This window comes from Oryctolagus cuniculus, chromosome 14, assembly GCF_051225735.1.
Source record: "Oryctolagus cuniculus isolate XC-2025 breed Fujian yellow rabbit chromosome 14, ASM5122573v1, whole genome shotgun sequence".
Lineage (NCBI taxonomy): Eukaryota > Metazoa > Chordata > Mammalia > Lagomorpha > Leporidae > Oryctolagus > Oryctolagus cuniculus.
Genome location: NC_142880.1, coordinates 96,758,863 through 96,780,037, shown reverse-complemented (window position 1 = coordinate 96,780,037; position 21,175 = coordinate 96,758,863). Strand labels below are relative to the sequence as shown.

The 21,175-nt window shown below is 65.7% G+C and overlaps 1 protein-coding gene across 1 annotated transcript in view; it reads right to left on the bottom strand.

Annotated features, from left to right (window-relative positions):
• Positions 1-494: 494 nt before the first annotated feature.
• SLC6A3 (solute carrier family 6 member 3) overlaps positions 495-21,175 on the bottom strand; it is a 33,307-nt gene continuing 12,626 nt past the window's right edge. The window contains exons 6-14 of the mRNA XM_070056922.2: positions 20,193-20,296; positions 18,932-19,056; positions 16,222-16,334; positions 14,632-14,760; positions 14,137-14,236; positions 12,494-12,594; positions 9,357-9,524; positions 7,576-7,647; positions 495-1,401 (exon numbers count right to left, since the gene is read on the bottom strand). Coding sequence (XP_069913023.1) covers positions 1,378-1,401; positions 7,576-7,647; positions 9,357-9,524; positions 12,494-12,594; positions 14,137-14,236; positions 14,632-14,760; positions 16,222-16,334; positions 18,932-19,056; positions 20,193-20,296 — 936 coding nt within the window. The 3' untranslated portion in view covers positions 495-1,377. The remainder of the gene's footprint in view (positions 1,402-7,575; positions 7,648-9,356; positions 9,525-12,493; positions 12,595-14,136; positions 14,237-14,631; positions 14,761-16,221; positions 16,335-18,931; positions 19,057-20,192; positions 20,297-21,175) is intronic.

Below are 21,175 nucleotides of genomic sequence, written 5' to 3'. Positions count from 1 at the left end.
TCACAGCCGGCTGGGGGCCCCATGTACAGAGGGACTGAGAGCGCCCAGGAAGAGGTGTGCATGGTGGGCGGGGCCTGCGCCCAGGTCAGCACCACAGGAAAACGCAGCCGAGCAGTTCTCCCACACGAACTTCTTTATTGTTCATAACGACCCACGAAAGACGCAGACACAAAACAGACGTGACGACACCCGGCTCCCCACGGCCGCTCTGGAAGCAGACGGCAAACCCAGCTCCCCCCGGGAGTTCCTCCCACGGGCAGCCGGCTGACACTTCCGACCAAGCGTCTGGCCCCCAGCCCCCCACCCCCGGCCCCCGGCCCCAGCACCACGAGCGCCTGTAGGGGACGGCACACGGCGCGACTGCTCGGGGCCGGGCACGGCCGTGCGGAAGAGCAGGCGCCACACTTGCAGCGCGGACTCAGGACTGGGCGTCCACGCCTCCCTCGGGAGCAGGTGTCCGTGTGCTGTCCTTGACCACCAGGCTTCGGCTGGTATTGCTAATTATTCTCGTCAGCAACACGAGCCCATCCACAAGCGGACCGGCAGGAACGTGAGTGCATCGTGAGTGCGAGTCCTGGCTCACGGGGAAACAGTGTCACTACCGGGACAGTGCCCGAGAGAGTTAACACTCCAGAGGGGTCGCTCCGGGAGGTCCCGCCCAGGGCCGAGCAGGACACAGCTGCCTTGGGCCTTTGCCCGTGGGTGCCTGCAGATGGGCAGCCCTGCTCACGTGTCCTCCCGTGGCCTGGGAGCCCACGGAGAGGCCAGCTCGTGCTGACCACGGTCCACGGTGGGCGGGAGTGGCAGCAGCCCCCTCCCCTGCATGGAGTTTTATTTCTCTCGGCTACAAAGAAAGGAGCAGACAGCCGGGCTCACGCCCGGGGCCCTCGCGCCCGTGCCCTGTGCCCTGTGGCCGCGGAGCGGGCACCTGGGAGGGACCTCACGGGATGCAGTTTCTTCCCTTTCACCATCACACAACCAGACAAAGCAGGACTCTTGGTTATTTAAACATGAGCAGAAGAAACGGCCAGGCAGCTGCCGTGAGCACGCGGCTTCTCGCCGGCGTCATCTACAGTTACGGCGGCCGCGGGAGGGAGGGGAGCAACATCACACACACAGGACCGGGGGTGGGGTGGGGCCGGGGACAGGGACGGCGGCCTCTGTGCAGACCTGTGCTGGGGTCACGGCACACGGGTGGGCGTTCCTCCGCGGCACAGACAGGTGGACACAGAAGGCGGGAGCCTGGTGCCTCGCCGTCTTCTCGGCCGAGGTGACGGAGCGAGTGGCCCTCTTCTCTCTGCAAACTTGGGGTTCCCTCCTTCCCCCCTTGTGCAGGGGTCGCCCTCCTGCGGTCTTCAGCCTCCATGCCCGTGGCCTCTACACCACGAGCCAGTGACGCAGCTGCAAAGACAACGGGGCCAGGCTCAGGTGCCGGGAGTCTGGGTCGCGTCCTCCGCCCCTGAGAGTCGCCCCTCGCCCACCAGGAGCTCACGAGGGCGCTGGACCAGTGCCGCCCCTCTGGAGAAACTGCCACTTAATAAAGGCGTGACAGCGTGGTTGGGGCCGCGGCCAGTGGTGGCCACAGTGGGCCCTTGGGGCTGGTTCTGGTGTCCCTTGCTCACTGTTTGCGACCCAGCAAGGGCCCTGCACTCTGCACCTGTCACTGCCCTGGGGCCCCAGTGCCATGGGAGCGAAGGGCCGTGGCCAGCAGCCCCGTCTTGTCTCGCTGGTCTCGCAGGGCAGAGCAGCCGGCCAGCAGCGTCCCGGCCCCTTCACCCAGCACCGGTGCAGCTGTGTCCGAGCACAAGGCCTCTGCTCACACGAAGTGGCGAGAACCGTGATCTCCAACGTCCCCGGAACCAGAGGCTGCAGGCTTGCTGCCGGTGCGGCAGAGGCAGAACGAAGCGGCTGGGCACCTTTTAGCCCCGGGCGGGACGCGGCACGCTGCAGGCCCGGGCAGCCACAGGTGAGGCCAGCCAGCTCAGGAGCTGAGGCCTGGCCAGGACCTGCCGCTGCGGGTCCAGTGACAACCCCCCAGCTCTGAGCCCCGACCCCGGGTAAGGGGGTCATCCGTCCCCCTCCCTGGGTCCCCAGATTCCCACAGATGGAGGTCAAGACCAGAAACTCGGGCAAAGCAAGCAGCCCGTTCAGGGCACTGGCAGAGACCAGGACTTCGGCTTAGATCCCAGGGAGCAGCCAGGCCCCATGGTCGGACGCAGGGCGGCCTCCTGCGACAGGCCTGGACGGGAGAGGCAGAGGTGCAGGCGCATAACCAGGAGGCAGGCAGAGGGCGCCCAGTGCCAGAGACCAAGTGAGCCAACAGAGAAGGGACATGGAGGACGGGCAGGGGGCGTGGTGTGTGTGCACACCAGGCCGCCACACGGTGGCCTGGGAAGAGACCAGAGCGGTTCTGGTCCAGGGAGGACATGGGCTCAATTTTCCCTGACATCCGAACAACCCCAGGACCAACAGGTCCAGGCTCCAGTGGTTTCCAAGATGCTAGACCCAGAACTCCCCGGGAGAGAGCAGGCAGGCAGAGCCGCCGGGCAGGCAGAGCCATGGGGCAGCCGCAGGCTCCCTGAGTGGGGGACCAGGGGACCACACGCAGGCGGCTCCAGGGCACTGCACTTCCCAGCAAACGAGGGAGGCGGGAGAGCGGGCAGGACCTCCGCTGGAGCTCCCAGGGCCAGGAGCCAGCTCAGCCCTGAACCGCACAGAGCAGTGGGCGGGTCTCACAGGGGCCTCCCTTCAGTCATCCGAAAGCTGCTCTGCAGACCCCAAACATCAAACTGTTTCTACAAACCGCCAAGAGCAAAGTCAGGAAGAGCTAAAGAACACAGACCCTCAAGCACCCAGCAACGCAGGACTCAACACCTACAACAGAATTAAAACCAAACTCCAGCCACTGAGCAGGCAGCCCTAACCCTGGCCTTAACCCAGGGCCTAACCCCAACCCGAACCCTAACCCAACCCTAACCCGAACTCACAACCTCCACCCCAACCCTAACCTAACCCCTAATGTGACCCTAACCCTAACCCAGGTCCTAATCCCAACGCTGGCATTAACCCAACCCTAACCCTAACCCCAACCCCAACCCTAACCCAACCCTAACCCTAACCCAACCCTAACCCTAACCCTAACCCTAACCCTAACCCTAACCCCAACCCTAACCCTAACCCAACCCTAACCCTAACCCAACCCTAACCCTAACCCTAACCCTAACCCTAACCCAGGCCCTAACCCTAACCCTAAACCCAACCCTAACCCTAACCCCAACCCTAACCCTAACCCTAAACCCAACCCTAACCCTAACCCTAACCCTAACCCAGGCCCTAACCCCAACCCTAACCCAACCTTAACCCAGGCCCTAACCCCAATCCAAACCCTAACCCAACCCTAACCCTAACTTACAACCTCCACCCCAACCCTAACCTAACCCCAAATGTAACCCTAACCCTAACCTAGGCCCTAACCCCAACCCTGGCCTTAACCCAGGCCCTAACCCCAACCCAACCCCAACCCTAACCCTAACCCTAACCCTAACCCTAACCCTAACCCTAACCCCAACCCAACCCCAACCCTAACCCTAACCCTAACCCTAACCCTAACCCTAACCCAACCTTAACCCAGGTCCTAACCCCAACCCAACCCTAACCCTAACCCTAACCCTAACCCTAACCCTAACCCTAACCCTAATCCTAACCCTAACCTTAACCCTAACCCTAACCCTAACCCTAATCCTAACCCAACCTTAACCCAGGTCCTAACCCCAACCCAACCCTAACCCTAACCCCAACCCCAACCCTGCCTGAATTGGGGGGAAGATGAGGGAAAGCTGTGCCAGCTCCTCAGGCCTCCCCAGGCACAGAGCCCCTCCCCGCCTCCCCCGTGCCTCCTGCCCCCCAGCACCACACGCAGGTCCACCTTGCACTCCGCATCCATGAACTTGCCAGCCCCATTCAGGGGCTGCTTCCGTGGTCCGCGCCGTGCAGAGGAGGACGCCAGGCACGGACCGTGGCCGCAGGAGGGCAGGCCCACCCCGGCCGCTCTCCCCTCTGCCTGAGCTGGGCTCTGGAAGGAAGTTCTTGGTCCCATCCACCTCCCCACCCCCGCCTGAAATCGTGACCATGAGACACCCTGAGTCCCAGGGACGACTCGGCCACCCAGCACGAGGCTGCAGTGACCACCGGTGGGCTGTGCGGCCTTAACCTCAGGGCCTCCCTTTGAAGAGGGACAGACAGACCTACCTCTAAGGTCCTGGGGTTCTAACACGTCACAATGCACCTGTTCCATGTACATGATCAACACGCGTGTGCACGCATATGGGATGGTTCCAAAGGCATGTGAGGGGGCGAATCTTGCCGGAGGCCTCACAGAGCCACCTTCTCACATGCTCCTCTCTCACACGCTCCTCTCTCACACGCTCCTCTCCCACACGTGGCCCTCTCACACGCTCCTCTCTCACACGCGGCCCTCTCACACGCTCCTCTCTCACACGTGGCCCTCTCACACACGCTCCTCTCTCACACGTGGCCCTCTCACACGCTCCTCTCTCACACGTGGCCCTCTCACACGCTCCTCTCTCACACGTGGCCCTCTCACACGCTCCTCTCTCACACGTGGCCCTCTCACACGCTCCTCTCTCACACGTGGCCGCCCTCTCACACGCTCCTCTCTCACACGCGGCCGCCCTCTCACACGCTCCTCTCTCACACGTGGCCCTCTCACATGCTCCTCTCTCACACGTGGCCGCCCTCTCACACGCTCCTCTCTCACACGTGGCCCTCTCACACGCTCCTCTCTCACACGTGGCCGCCCTCTCACACGCTCCTCTCTCACACGTGGCCCTCTCACACGCTCCTCTCTCACACGTGGCCCTCTCACACGCTCCTCTCTCACACGTGGCCCTCTCACATGCTCCTCTCTCACACGTGGCTCTCTCACACGCTCCTCTCTCACACGTGGCCCTCTCACACGCTCCTCTCTCACACGTGGCCGCCCTCTCACACGCTCCTCTCTCACACGTGGCCCTCTCACACATGCTCCTCTCTCACACGTGGCCCTCTCACACGCTCCTCTCTCACGCGTGGCCCTCTCACACGCTCCTCTCTCACACGTGGCCCTCTCACACGCTCCTCTCTCACACGTGGCCCTCTCACACGCTCCTCTCTCACACGCGGCCGCCCTCTCACATGCTCCTCTCTCACACGCGGCCCTCTCACACGTGGCCCTCTCACACGCTCCTCTCTCACACGCGGCCGCCCTCTCACACGCTCCTCTCTCACACGTGGCCGCCCTCTCACACACGCTCCTCTCTCACACGCTCCTCTCTCACACGCTCCTCTCTCACACGTGGCCCTCTCACACACGCTCCTCTCTCACACGTGGCCCTCTCACACGCTCCTCTCTCACGCGTGGCCCTCTCACACGCTCCTCTCTCACACGTGGCCCTCTCACATGCTCCTCACACGTGGCTCTCTCACACGCTCCTCTCTCACACGTGGCCCTCTCACACGCTCCTCTCTCACACGTGGCCCTCTCACACGCTCCTCTCTCACACGTGGCCGCCCTCTCACACGCTCCTCTCTCACACGTGGCCCTCTCACACATGCTCCTCTCTCACGCGTGGCCCTCTCACACACGCTCCTCTCTCACGCGTGGCCCTCTCACACGCTCCTCTCTCACACGTGGCCCTCTCACACGCTCCTCTCTCACACGTGGCCCTCTCACACGCTCCTCTCTCACACGTGGCCCTCTCACACGCTCCTCTCTCACGCGTGGCCCTCTCACACGCTCCTCTCTCACGCGTGGCCCTCTCACACGCTCCTCTCTCACACGTGGCCCTCTCACACGCTCCTCTCTCACACGTGGCCCTCTCACACGCTCCTCTCTCACACGCGGCCGCCCTCTCACATGCTCCTCTCTCACACGCGGCCCTCTCACACGTGGCCCTCTCACACGCTCCTCTCTCACACGCGGCCGCCCTCTCACATGCTCCTCTCTCACACGCTCCTCTCTCACACGCTCCTCTCTCACACGCTCCTCTCTCACACGTGGCCCTCTCACACGCTCCTCTCTCACACGTGGCCACCCTCTCACATGCTCCTCTCTCACACGTGGCCCTCTCACACGCTCCTCTCTCACACGCTCCTCTCTCACACGTGGCCCTCTCACACGCTCCTCTCTCACACGCGGCCACCCTCTCACATGCTCCTCTCTCACACGCTCCTCTCTCACACGCTCCTCTCTCACACGCTCCTCTCTCACACGTGGCCCTCTCACACGCTCCTCTCTCACACGTGGCCCTCTCACACGCTCCTCTCTCACACGTGGCCCTCTCACACACACACTCCTCTCTCACACGTGGCCGCCCTCTCACACGTGGCCCTCTCACACGTGGCCCTCTCACACGCTCCTCTCTCACACGTGGCCCTCTCACACGCTCCTCTCTCACACGTGGCCCTCTCACATGCTCCTCTCTCACACGTGGCCCTCTCGCCTGGAGCCCGCTCTGGGACCCCAGCCTCCCTGCTAGCCCCCGTCTGCTCTGGTTCCAGACCCTCCAGTGCCCCCTACCCTCCCAGCCTTGGCCTCCTGCCCCACCCCCAGTTGCCCCAGGCCCTCCAAGTGTCGGGCACCTTCTCCTGATTGTCCCATGAGGCAGGCAGGCCCCCGCTGACCCCACACTCACCACGCCCACACCCGCTGTGCCACACCCACTGTGCCTGGGGTGCAACAGACCGGGGCTTTGTGTGTGTGTGCACCCACACCTCACCCACTCTCTCACACACACACACATACACACACACATACACACACACCACACACCCACACCCTCACCCACACACACAACCCACACAGGCACGCCCACACCCACACCCACACACATCCACCCACACACCCACGCCCACACACCCCACACAGGCATGCCCCCACACCCACCCACCCACCCACACACACACCCATACACACACACCACACAGGCATGCCCCCACACCCACCCACCCATACACACACACACATCCACACACACACACCCCACACAGGCATGCCCCCACACCCACACACCCACTCACACACACCCATACACACACACACCCATACACACACCCACACACATCCACCCCCACACACCCCACACAGGCATGCCCCCACACCCACACACACCCCACACAGGCATGCCCCCACACCCATACACACCCACACCCACACACCCACCCCCCCACATGCCCACACACACACACCCACACACCCCACACAGGCATGCCCCCACACCCCCACACCCACACACATCCACACCCACACACCCACACCCCACGCAGGCACGCCCACATCACGTGTTACCCCTAGGTCTGCTCTGCTCGCCTGCCCTGACGTCGTCCCACTGGCTGCCCCGTTTCCAGAGCACGGCTTCAGAGCTCTCTGGCCATCCTGGTACCTGGCAGCCCCTGGTGCCTGCAGGCACGTGTGTACAACAAGCGCTGTTTTGTGTTCAACCTGTGGCTCCTGTAGGACACGGCTCTTGCCGCCACCCTCAGCCTTGGCCTGAGGGCCCCGCGGGGCAGCAGACTCACCGTGAACTGGCGCACCTCCCCTCTGTCCACGAGCGCACGGTCCTTCTCGGGCGTGATGGCGTGGGCCAGTTTCTACAAGAGAACGAGACCAACACCCGCTGACGTGTGGTGGCTCGGAAGCCGCCGCCCCTTGGACTCTAGGGCAAGGCGCAGGGGCCCGAACCCCACGAGGAGCACAGTGCGGCTGGAGGGTTTCTGCGTCCAGCTGACCCCTGGGCAGCCCGGTGGGCAGCGGCCCAGGGCTCCCGAGAGAGCAGCCGTTCCGTGTCCTGCGGGGCTCACAGACAGAGCCTGGACGTCGCCAGTCCCCCGGGGCAGGTGACCTCTGGGGGGGGCCTGCTGCCTCTGACCCTCCCCTCCTGGGCCTGGGTGCTGCCCGGTCCACTGTCTCAGTCACTGAGCCTTTGTGGTCAGACAGGGCCGCGGGCGAGGGTGGGGAACTGCTGCTTTGCAGGAGGCCTGAAGACTTCTGCCAGGCCCACTGCAGGGCGGGCCCGGGGCTCTGTGTCCCTCCCGAGCTGCAGCCCTGGCCTCTGCTGTGCGCGGCCTGTCCCAGGCCTGGCCTGGCCACGCTGCCACCCCTGTCTGGGTGTCAACCTTGGGGGCACACCACAGTACCCAAGACCCAGGGACAGAGACTCTGAGAAGGCCCAGCGAGCCTTGGGCACGGATGCCCCCACCCCCCGGGCAGGGCTGGGCCTCACCCCTCCCAGGAGTCAGTGCAGGAGCTTAAGCAGGAGCCCCTGACCCACTCAGCTGCCTCCTCCTCAGAGCCCAGGCAGAGAGGAGGCCCCCTGCCCGGCCAAGGGGCTGGAATCCCCTGGGGGCTGGTCCCCTCACCCCCACGCCTGGACACTTCTCTTTCCATCCTCCCCACGTCTGGGCGCAGACACGGTGACGCACGCAGAGGCACACGTGCACAGACACAGGCTGCAGCAGCGCCCCGCATGGCTGCATCTCCCTCCGAGCCTAGGCGACCCGGTCACTAGGGCGGGGCCCTCTCGAGGGGTCAAGGGCCCCGTCCCAGGGACCCCAGGAAGCCCCTCGCCCCTTCCTCTGTGTGAGGACGCAGGGACAAGGTGCTGTCTGGGACCCAGCCCTCACCAGACACAGGCTCCGTGGTGCCTTGGCCTTATCCATCCAGAGCCGTGACCACAGACGCTGCTGGTGGTCGCCACACAGACCAGGTTATTGTTACAGCAGAGGGACAGACTGAGACAGATACACACAGGCCCACGGACACACACAGACACGCACAGGCCTGTGGACGTGCCCAGACGCTGCAGGGTGCACACAGACACACCAGGCCTGTGGACGCACAAGGACACGCCTGGGCACACACAGACACACAGAGGCCCGTGGACACACATGAACATGCTCACACACACGGGTGCACACAGACACACCAGGCCTGTGGATGCACAAGGACACGCCTGGGCACACACAGACATGTGTGCAGCGGGGCACTGCTGCAGCCTGTGTCTGTGCATGTGTGCCTATGCGTGTGTCACAGAGGCCCGTAGACACACATGAACATGCTCACACACACGGGTGCACACAGACACACCAGGCCTGTGGACACACATGAACATGCTCACATACACTCATGTCCACGGACACACACACCTCTTTCTCTAGCACACGCCACGGCCACCACCCTCCTTGTCTTTGTGGTGGTCACCACCCCCTGTGGTCACAGATGAGCCAGGCAGGAGCAGACCTGGGCTGTGGACGCCCCCGAGCCTCTCCCCATCAGGACGAGGGCCTGGGCCCATACCCACCTCTCGGAAGGATCCGGGCAGGCTGCAGAACTTGTAGGCCGCGTAGATGGGCACCATCGCCATGGAGGACACGGCAATGGCCCAGCCCAGCGCGTTGGCCCAGTCAGGGAAGATGTAGGCTCCGTAGCGGGGCGGCCTGAAGGTCACGATGCTGACCACAACCATAAACTGAAACCAACAGACACAGGGAAGCCATGGCAAGTGAGGTGCGGGGACAAAGTGGGAGAGCACGAGCCATCCACGGCGGAGCGCCTCAATGATGGGCGGCCGGGGCAGGGACTGCTGCCTGACCGCGGTCCATATATATATAGAGGGGGGGGGGGAGAGGCCTTCCATCTGCTGGTTCACTCCACAAATGGCTGCAATGGCCAGAGCTGCGCCAGTCTGAAGCCAGGAGCCAGGAGCCTCCTCCAGGTCTCCCACGTGGGTGCAGGGGCCCAAGGACTTGAGCCATCTTCCACTGCTTTCCCAGACCACAGCAGGGAGCTGGATCGGAAGTGGAGCAGCCGGGTCTTGAACCGGTGCCCATATGGGATGCCGGCACTGCAGGCTGGGGTTTTACCTGCTACACCACAGCGCCGGCCCCTGCTCCACTCTCTTTTCAAAAACAAAACAAGCCAGAGCTGCCAGCACTCAGCTCCCATGGGCCACACTCAGGAGCCCCCAGTGAGCGCTGGCGTGGTCTGACGGTCCCCATTCCTGGACAAGGTGAAACTCGGGGGCCTGACTCTGACCGGTCTCTCACAGCGACCGCTCACACACCTGCCTTAGACCTCACCCCACGGGGGCCGTCACACCCCAGACCTCACCCCACGGGGGCCATCACACCCCAGACCTCACCCCATGGCCACCCTCACACACCTGCCTCAGACCTCACCCCACGGGGGCCATCACACCCCAGACCTCACCCCATGGCCACCCTCACACACCCCGGACCTCACCCCACGGCCGCCCTCACACACCTCAACCTCACCCCACGGCTGCCCTCGCACACCTAGACCCCTCTCACATGGGGACTCCGCAGCTGCCTCAGATCCTCTCACACGTGACCTGCACACGGTGGGGGGGGTGCGTGTGGGGGACAGTTTCCCAGTTCTGGAGAGTTCTCTTCACGCGGTTCATTCATTCATTCAACAAACTTGTCCCGTATTTCTCAACATGCATTGTGGACCTTGTGTATGCTGCATTCCCACATGCGTCCTGTGTCCCTGCACGTGTACCGTGTACCTACAGGTATACTGCACACGTACACGTGTTTGTGGCTGGCTGACCGGGTGCCTCCCAGGGGATGGTTAAGCCACACGGGTGTGGTTCATGCTGTAAAAGCAGGTGCTCGGCCGGCGCCGCGGCTCACTAGGCTAATCCTCCGCCTGCGGCACCGGCACACCGGGTTCTAGTCCCGGTCGGGGCGCCGGATTCTGTCCCGGTTGCCCCTCTTCCAGTCCAGCTCTCTGCTGTGGCCCGGGAGTGCAGTGGAGGATGGCCCAGGTGCTTGGGCCCTGCACCCCATGGGAGACCAGGAGAAGCACCTGGCTCCTGCCTTTGGATCAGTGCGGTGCGCCGGCCGCAGCACGCCGGCCGTGGTGGCCATTGGAGGGTGAACCAAAGGCAAAAGGAAGACCTTTCTCTCTGTCTCTCTCTCACTGTCCACTCTGCCTGTCAAAAAAAAAAAAAAAAAAAAAAAAAAGCAGGGGCTCACACACAGCGTCCCTGTGCCCGTCTGAGAAAGCGTCCTTGGACACACAAGCCTTCGCGTGTCTCACGCAACAGCTCCTGCTATGTGTGCACTTTGTGTGAACTCGGGGCGTGGGGCCCCGGGAGAGAGGGGGCTGGGAGGCTCCCAGAGCAAGCAAGCGGCAGGAGGCCCCAGGACACAGCTGCCGGGTGCAGGTTCAAAGCCAGGCTTCCCTGGTGTGTAAGTTCTGGACACGTGACACGTGACACGTGACACGGGGGTGTTTTCCTGTGCTCCCCGCTGCTTACTAGAAACCACGTAGGAGCATCTGCCAGCGCCACGCTCCCGTCAGTGGGGTCTGGAGTGAACTGCCCGTAAGCACTGAAGTCAGGAGAACTCGCCGCGGGCGTCCACGCCCGAGGGCAGCGCCGCTCCGCGCCCGGAGCGCGAGGTGGCGTGGGACGAGCTCCGGCTCCAGGCCGGCTCCCTGGGAGACGGCTCCTGATCAAGCGCGGGGAAGCCCAGCGGGCAGCCATCGCCCAGCACGGCGGGGGGAGCGCTCAGCGCGGGGCGGTTCCCGTCCACGAGCACGGGTCCCTGTGAGGTGCCCGGCGTTTGGCTCATTATCCACGAAACCTGCGCCTCCGGAGAGCAGGGGGAGGGGCCGCTGGTGGGGGAAGCAGCTCCAGACTCAGACTTGGCCGCGGCCACACCCTGACCTGGACACAGGCCGTGGGGCCACTGCCTCTCCCTGCTTCCCGGACCCAGGCGACTCTCCACCTGTGCCCGCCGGGTGTGGATGACGAGGGGTCTACACATACACCGGCCCCTGCCCGCGCCCGGCACACCTGCCCTGGTGACCTCTGGACGCAGGGGTGCATGGCCCTTGGTCACCGGTCCAGGCCAGGCTGCGGCCACGGCTCTGTGCGCCATCTCCTTGTCTGCAGCGCGTGGAAGCCGCCTCGGCCAACCCACGGATGGTGCAGCCACGTCCCACCAGAGCCAGGCCACACGCAGCTGCGGCGGAGGACCCAAGTCTGAAGTGGCCTCGAGGCCAGGTCACTCCTGTTTCTGGGGGGCTCAGTGTCCTCTGACCCCTCTGCACCCCAAGGCAGACACGGCGGGCATCTGGCTCGTCTCAGCCTCTCCCGTAACACACAGCTGCAGCCCCAGGGCAGGACTCACGGGGTCCAAGGCCAGCTGGGGTCACCCGGGAGCTTCTTTGGGGTCTGGAAGGAAGGTGGAAGACCCCCGGGAGCCGGGAGGGGGATCAGCTCCCCTGACCCTGCTCATGCCAAGGCCAAGCCGGAGACCACCGCCGCAGTGCAGCCCGCCTGCCCTGGGGGTGTTCAGGGGCCCATCCCACTCCCAGCTTCCCACAGTGGGAATGGGAGAGCGGCTGCGGCTGGAGGGGGGTGGGGGGCAGGGCACGGGGGGGGCACGCGGCCCCGCTGTCCCTTACCAGGAGGAAGCAGGGGCTGACCAGCTTCCAGCACAGCCGCCAGTACAGGCTGGGGCGCTGCCCGGTCATCTGCTTGATGTCATCGCTGAACTGTCCCACGCCTGCGGGGGAAGCAGCGGCCACAGGCCCGTCAGGCCCGGGACGTTCCTGCGAGGCCGGCGTGTGCCGGGTCCCACCCCAGGGGCCCCAGCACACCCAGCCCCCCCCCCCCCCCGCCTCGCAGAGGTGGCCGGGCCCCTCCCCCACCACTCAGGGCCTCGTGTGCTGGCTCAGCAAGCCAGCCAAGGTGGGAGCCGAGGTGGCCTCCAGCGCCACCCACCCACCCCGCCCGGGGCCCTGCCCTGGACACCTCCCAGCCACGGGTCCCCGTCTCCTCTCTGCGACCACTGGCAGTCTGGGGTCACTTTTCAAGCACGGGGGGCAAACTGTGCCTCACATAGAGGTGACCCCCCTGCCCGCCGCCCCCTCCTGAGATCTTGACAGCCATCTCACCCGCCCCAGCCCAGTCCGGCCTGGCGCCTGACGGCACAGTACAGCTGACGCGCTCAGCTCCCGCCGTGCTGCCGGGAGCCCCCAGGACCCCTCATGCCCAGCCCTGTCATCAGGACCTGGGCACACAGAGGGGCACTTGGGGCAAGGGGAAAGGGAATGGGGTAGGGGCCGAAGGCAGCGGGGCTGGGGCTGTCCCCTGAGGCCCCGGGGACGTGGCCTCCCATGAGCACGGCCGGCTTGGGGGGGTGGGTGTTGGCGTCACCGTCGCCACTTCCCTGTGAGCCCCTGCCACGTAAAGTGACAACAAGAGGGTCCCGGAGCCTCCCCTTCCCCCGCTTAGCAGGGCAGTGCCCTCGGGCTGGGAGCCGCCGCCAGCCTCAGCCTCAGTGCCGGGGGCTTTCCCAAGGGCTGATTTCTGGGTTCAGGGCAGAGAATGTGACCCCTCTGCTGCAGGTGAGCCAGGTGCTCCCCAAACTGGCACTGTGCAGACAAATGGCTTTTCCCACTCTGTGCCACTAATTTCCTTAAAGAAACCTGGCCAGGTGGGCTGAGCTGACCCTGTGGCTCCATTCCACAGAAGAGAAAGTAGGGGCTTGACCTGGCCTGGCCAGGAGGCGGGGCGGGGTCGCCCGTCCGACCTTGGCTATCCTGCTGCTGTTTAGACTCCAGTTGGACATCCCTGGACACAGCGGTCCACGCCCTCAGGAGCAGGACCTCAGCTGTGGGCCACCTGTCACCTTCCAGGACCCACAGCTGATTCATGAATCAGCCTCTGGTGTGTCTGAGGGCCCAGTCCCACCCATGACACCTTCTGAACACAACCACCGCCTCATGTCCCTAAGCCGGCAGCATTATCTGGCCGTGTGCCCAGGGGGACGACCTGGCCGCTTTCCCTGCCGGGGGGGGGGGGGCGGCTAATGGTCTCAGCGGCTTCGAGGGCCCTGCTGGGGGCCAGTGAGAGCCTGCACTTGGCACACGCCCATGGCCTCTGCTCATCTGTAAGCCCACTGTCTCCACGGAGCCAGGGATGCACTGTCGCCATGGGAACTGCATCTCAGACTTCCCGAAGCTCAAACCCACCTCTCCTCAAGGCAGCTTTGCCATGAAGGAAGCAGAGGACGGCACAGTGGCTGGTGCCCGCCTGGACTCACCGTAGAACCAGGCCACCCCGATGGCCTCGATGAGCACCCCGAAGAGGATGGACGTGCCGGCCGCGAAGTGGTCCAGCAGCGTGAAGACGTAGATGCCGCCCTGGAAGACGGGAGTGCAGCCGCGCTCAGGCTGTGCCTGCCTGGCCACCGAGAGCCTCCTCCCGCGGGTAACCCGGCCCCAGTGTTGCTGTGGAGGCTCCACGTCCAACCATGGTCACTAGACCCAGGCCACCTGGCCTCTGGGGGCCACGTCTCATGCAGAAACCAGAACACTCTCCATTCCCGCCCTGGGCTGCAGGTGCAGCAGGAAGTGGCTGTGACCGAGTGCCCGCCCACTCCAGGGAGGCAGCTCCCGGGAGCTGTCCAGGTGCTGAAGCAGCTCAGCCTGTTGGGCTGGGGTGGGAGTGGCTCAGAATCCTGGGCTGCCGTGGGCCTGCTGGCACCGCCGGGGCACAGCAGGCCCCTCCCAGCAGAGCTGAGAGCTGCCGTACGTACGTTGGTGACGCAGAAGAGGGAGAGCAGGAAGGTGGCCAGGACGATGAAGAGAGTGAAGAGCTCTCGGTGCCTGTGCAGCAGCCGGAACTCGTCGACCAGCCCGGTGATCACCGACTCCATCCCACCCATCTGCGCCGACAGAGCACAGGACGCTCGGCGCCTGCCCTGGGACCTGCTGTCGCTCAGGGCTCACACGGCGCCCGGGATGCTCACGGAATAGGGGCCCAGATGGCAGTCTTGAGTGCAGGACTCCCCCGGAAGACAGACAGCCCTGCGGTGGGGCTTCTCTTGTGACCCTCAAGGGGCCTGCAGGAGGGTCTGCAGTCCCCTGCCACACGGGAGGGACGGGTGAACAGGAAGCAGGCTCGGCGGGGCCAGGCCCTCCTATGCAAATGTCCCCCGCGAGCGCAGCAGATCCCTGCCTGGTGGTGACCACCTCCTCCTGCCATGGACACACGGGCAGGGACATGGAGGCCCGCGGTGTACCCAGTGGCCTGCGACCGAGCTGGGGGGAGACCCAGGTTGAGGGGGGGAATGGATGGGGGACATGGGCGGGCAGGGGGAGACTGGGTGGGCGGGAGGAGACATGGCTGTGGGAGACACGGAGGGGTGGTGGAACATGATCCGTGTATACCAGGAAGGGACCCTCAGGTCAACGCACTCCTCAGGGAGAGTGTGCCAAGCTCTGTGAGGGGGGGCAGGTGGCACGGGGTGATGGACCCAGCCAACTCGGTGCCCCAGCCAACTCGGTGCCCCGGCCAACTCGGTGCCCCGGGTCTCAGCAGCCGGTGGGAAAAGCAGAGCCTGAGAAACTGCTGCAGGCTTAAGACCATGGTGCACTGGGTACCTGGGGTCACCCGGGCTCACCCAGGGCTCCGGGCTCACCCAGGGCTCCGGGCTCACCCAGAGCCGGGCTCACCCAGGGCTGGGCTCACCCAGGGCCGGGCTCACCCAGGGCTCCAGGCTCACCCAGGGCTCCGGGCTCACCCAGGGCACCGGGCTCACCCAGGGCACCGGGCTCACCCAGGACTCTGGGCTCACCCAGGGCCGGGCTCACCCAGGCCGGGCTCACCCAGAGCTCTGGGCTCACCCAGGGCCGGGCTCACCCAGGGCTCCGGGCTCACCCAGGGCCAGGCTCACCCAGGGCACCGGGCTCACCCAGGGCCGGGCTCACCCAGGCCGGGCTCACCCAGAGCTCTGGGCTCACCCAGGGCCGGGCTCACCCAGGGCTCCGGGCTCACCCAGGGCCAGGCTCACCCAGGGCACCGGGCTCACCCAGGGCTCCGGGCTCATCCAGGGCCGGGCTCACCCAGGGCACCGGGCTCACCCAGGGCTCCGGGCTCACCCAGGACCGGGCTCACCCAGGCCAGGCTGTTTCCCATTGTCCACACCAGCATCACCTCCATTCCTTGTGGTGGAGTGAAGGGGTCAGATGGGGCCACGGACTGGGGGGACCCTCTGTGCTCCCCAGGGCCCCACCACCCCTGGGCTCTCAGCCACACTCGGAGCTGCGGGTGTGGGATCGGAACCTGGGGAGCCTCCGGGAAAGGCTGTGCAGAGCCCGTGGGGCTCAGGGCCCCGGTCACTCACGGCACTGTCGATGCCCAGGGCCAGCAGCATGGTGAAGAACAGCACGGCCCAGGCCGAGGAGAGCGGCAGCGTGGCGATGGCCTCCGGGTAGATGACGAAGATGAGCCCCGGCCCTGGAACCACAGCGCACCCGCCAGGGGCACGTGAGCCCCGCCCAGGGCCTGGGGCCCCGCCTTCCTCACGCCTCGGAGACCCCGGGCCCAGGATCCTACAGGAACCCGGAGCCCACAGGACGGCAGCGTCCACCCCACAAGCCGGCACCGGTGCCCGCCTCACTCAGTGCATTCAGCTGCAGGGTCTTGGGAGGGGAAGGGAGCAAAACCAGGAGGGGGCAGGGAGGGGGCGGGGAGGGGCGGGGAGGGCCCCAGCGCCGACCCCGCCTTCATCCCTGCCCACCTGGCTGGCTTCTCCCTGTGCAGATCGGGTGATGCACGGAACTGCGTGCCCCTGAACACACACAGGCACACACGCATCCACACGGTCTGGCAGCCCAATCTCGAAACTCAGCACCATCCAGGAACGCATTTCTGACCTCCGCGGAGACCCTAAGACTGGACCCCTCCCCGCTTGAGGTCAGGTGAGCCCCCCCCAGGTGGACCCTTCCTAGGTGGGTGTGGGGCGCACACCACCCACTGCCCCTGCAATAGGGCTCCTGGAAGCCCAGCGGGGCCCTGAGGGGCTCCCGGGAGCAGAGCACCCATCCGACAGCCTCGGGGCGTCCGGGCAGCACAGACGGACAGACACAGGCCTCCACGGCTCCAAGGCACCGAGGCAGGGGGTTGTCTACGGCACCACCGGTCCAGCCCAGCCCAGCATCCGAGGCCTCAACATCAAGACGCAAACCCGTCACTCACCTGTCGCCCTGCAGCAGCCCGGCCCACCACAAGCTAAGACCCCAGCACTCGACCAAGACACAACCAAACTGGGTCCTAAACGACACCAAAACATCTCCCCGGTGGCAGTCGGAGGCTTCTGAGATACTTTCAAAGAGGAGCTCCGGGACTGGCGCTGTGGCACAGCGGGTTAAAGCCCTGGCTTGTAGTGCCGGCATCCCATATGGGCGCCGGTTCAAGTCCTGGCTGCTCCACTTCTGATCCGGTTCCCTGGTAATGGCTTGGGAAAGCAGAGGATGACCCAAGTCCTTGGGCCCCTGCACCCGCGTGGAAGACCCGGATGAAGCTCCTGGCTTCAGACTGGCTTGGCTCCAGCCGTGGTGGCCATTTGGGGAGTGAACCAGCAGATGGAAAACCTCTCTCTCTCTCTCTCTCTCTCTCTCTCTCTCTACCTCTCTCTCTGTAATTCTGTCTTTCAAATTAAAAAAAAAAATAAATCTTAAAAAAAAAAAAAAGGAGGAGTTCCTCTACCCGCTGCTGCGGCCCCTGAGCCCGCAGACACGGAGCTGGCCGTGGTCCTGGCCCCCGTCTTCAGCAGACGCCTGCGCTCCACCCTGGAGCACCGGTACCGGCAGTTTGAAAGAGTGAAAGACCAGAGAAGCCCATCTCCCGGAAGTCTCCTGGGGCCCTGTGTCAGCACGGGGCGGGGGAGTCACGGCCTGGGGGACGCAGAGGCAGCATCCGCCCGAGCTGATGGCTCCCCGCGAGCTCCCCGGAGCCGAGCAGCTCCCATGAAAGGCACGGGGGACTTCACCCAGGGGCAGTGGAGGTGTCACCGACATTGCCGTCTATCACAGCGGAGGGCAGAGAGAGGAGGGGGCGTAAATGCGACAGGAGCCGCTCACGCGCCCACGTGTTTGCTCTGAGCCCCTCCTGCCCCCCGGAAAGAACAGGGCCGGCGGCAGTTCGCCCACAGCCCCCTTGCTTCTTGCTGTGAGCCGCCCTTAGGTCCCAGGGAGGAGCCGCTCTCCAAGAACTGCTGTTGCCATGGAGGCCGAGCGGCAAGGAGCTGGGGGCACCGGCGACGCTGAACCCCGAGTGAGAGTCACTGCCCCAGGAGGAGAGGTCTGGAGGAAGCTGGGACTGGCCCCACCTGCCCTGATCCGGGGCTGCCCTACGGCTGAGGGCAGGCGAGGGCTCCATGGACAACAGGATGCCCATACATCCCAGGGGACCAGCAGCTCTGGGCTGACCCCAGACCAGAGCCGGGCAGGCAGGCACGGCGCCCCAGGCCTCGTCCTGTGGCACCCCCACCCGTGCCCAACACTGCCCGCTGAGGCTGAAGGCCGCTGTGGCCTGTCCCTGCCAAGACCCATACTCAGCGGCCAGGGTGATGGCTGTGAGAGGTGCGGGGCTCTGCCCGGGGGAAGGGCTAGCGTCTCCCGAGACTGAGTCAGGTCCCCAGGCAGCGAGTGGGAGCCCACAGGGCTGGGCTGGTCACTGTGACAGCAGCCCCTCCACCCCACCCCCTCATGAAGCTGCCAGGTGTGCAGGTGTGCTGAGCGGCAGAAGCCCAGGTGAGCCACGGAAAGCAGGGCTGGAGACCCAGGGGCTTCTGGGACTGTCACTCAGACCCCCTCCCCTCTCAGCATGTCACATCTCTGCTGGGGAGAGTCGGGCTGCTGGTGCCTTCCCGGAAGGCCACGCGGGGTGCAGAGCCGTGGGCCTGCAGCCACACTCGGGGGAGGCTCGGTCCTCCCTTCCCCGGAACAGACGCTGGCTCTGGCCACGGCTGGCAGCACGCAGGTCCACGTGCCCTCCCCTCCTGCTGTGGGCGACACGTGCGGCTTCACGTGGCCTGGCAGGAGGGCACTCACCGTCCTTGGCCACGTCCCGGATGGGCACGCTGTGCTTCTGCGCCATGTACCCCAGGAAGGAGAAGACCACGAAGCCGGAGGAGAAGCTGGTGAGGGAGTTGATGGCGGTGGTGACGAGCGCGTCCCTGCGGGAACGAGACGAGCTGTGCCGGCGCCGGCCGAGCCGCAGCTGCAATTTGCAGCCATTACTCACAATTTCCTGTGTCGGGGGGGGGGGGCTCCCTCTGCCCCGGCTGAGCCAGGCTCCGGCTGCTGTGCGGGAGGGGGGAGGCACAGCGGAGGGGGAGGGGTGCTGCCGGGCAGGGCTCCCGGGCCTCATCACCAGGCAGGTTCTGGGGGGCCCGGTGCTGCCTTCCCCGTGACCCCTTTGCGGTGTGGGGAGGTGGGCCAGGGGGTCCCAGAGTGGGGCGGAGGCAGAGCGGGTGGAAGGGCCGTGTGCTGGCTTGTGGAGGGCTCTGGGCGGGGCCGCCGAGGCCTCTCTGGCCACTTGCTCCACTGCTGCCTGTGTTCACCACGTTCTTACCCCTGGTGTCCAAGCAAACAGCTGCAGGGTCAGAGGGCCTCAGGCTAAACGCTGCTCCTGTTTCTAGGAGGTCTGGGGCCCTGGGCGCCCGGCCAGGTGTCACTCAGGGTAGGGGGAGCGCCCAGGAAGTTCCCCGAGGCAGGAGAGCAGAGACCCTGACCCAGGGGGAGGCGGCGTGCCAGGGGTCGGCAGGGTGGGAGGAGGGGCTGTCCTGGGGGAGGGGCTCCGTGTTGCTGTCCAGGGGCCCTGGGTGGGGGGCACGTGGCTGCATGTCCAGTCTAGAAGGTTCCCTCAGAAGGTGACACACAGCCCGCGAGTCTGCGCCTGCTGCCAGCTGCCCCGCTGGGTTCCTGTTTGAGGAGCCCCCCGGGGAGGGGCAGGCACGCGTCCCACAGCAGCACCTGGGGTCAAGGCCTGGCTCTGGCTCCCGCCTCCCGCTTGGGCCCCTGCCACCCACGTGGGAGGCAGAGGGAGTTCCTGCTGCTGGCTTCAGCCGGCCCAGCCCCGGCTGGTGCGGGCACTGGGGCGGGGAGCAGCAGGCGGAAGGCCTCTGTCCTCCCTAGCGAGCAGACGGCGCGGGACTGAGGGTGCTCATTGCAGAACGGCTCTGCGGGCGCCGGCCTCCCTGCCCCGAGGCCACCTGGTTCTCCCACCCTCTGCGGCGCGGGAGCTCAGGGCCTACCTGCCCCGAGGCCACCTGGTTCTCCCACCCTCTGCGGCGCGGAGCTCAGGGCCTACCTGTAGCAGTTGTTGGTGAACTTATTGTAGCTGGAGAAGGCGATCAGCACCCCGAACCCCACGCCCAGGGAGAAGCACACCTGGGTGGCCGCGTCTATCCAGACCTGGGGGAGGGGGAGGGGAGGTCCCAGAAGGGCACTGCTTACCAAGGCCCCCTGGTGTGTGCCTCGGCCACACCCACTCTCACAAACCCTGCTTCCTGTCTTGTGCTGGACACTGGTGCTGGTCTGGCCGCCCTGGACACGTGAGGGGTGTGGCCAACAGCCCAACCCAACCCTTCCAAGTCGGCCCAGCCTGCTGGAGCCCAGGCAGCGTGAATGGGGCCAGCTGGGGAGCCCGTGGAGCTGCACCTGCCGCCCGGCTGACCCTGTGTGTCCAGGGCGCCCAGGCAGCGCCACCAGAAGCTCACGCCGGGAGGCTGGAGGCACGGGGTGGGGCCCGTGGCCCCAGGCTGCAGGAGCCTTCGGCTGCACACACCTGTGTGTCCTGGGCCGCAAGCCCAGTGCCTCAGGCCACTCGAGTGCTGGGAACAGGGTGTTCAAAGGGAGCCGGGCCGGGGGTGCAGAGCCTTCCGAGCCCCCTCCGCTCCCAGACCCGACCCACCGAGCTCCCCACCCCGGCCTCCCTGGGAGGCCCCGTGCCTGGACGGCAGTCACTCTGGGTGAACACCGCTGCTCCCCCCGCAGCCTCCCGCTGGGGCCACCTCCACCCTGGGCCGCTTTCCAGAGGTGGCCCGAGACTGCTCTGCCCTCCCTGGGGGCCCGTCTCCCACAGCCAGCCCATCGCCTCTCCTGGCCAGGCTTTCTCCAGCCCTTGTGGCCCAGCGTCGCCCACCCTGGGCTGAGGAGACCTGTAGCTCACCGCACGCGAAGCGCCGGCGCGGTCTGGTTTCGGCCACTCTCACGTGGCCGGGGGGCACTCGGGAGCCCGGATCGTCACCCCTGGGCAGTGGGCAGAGTGCCACTCAGCACACTCACGGCACA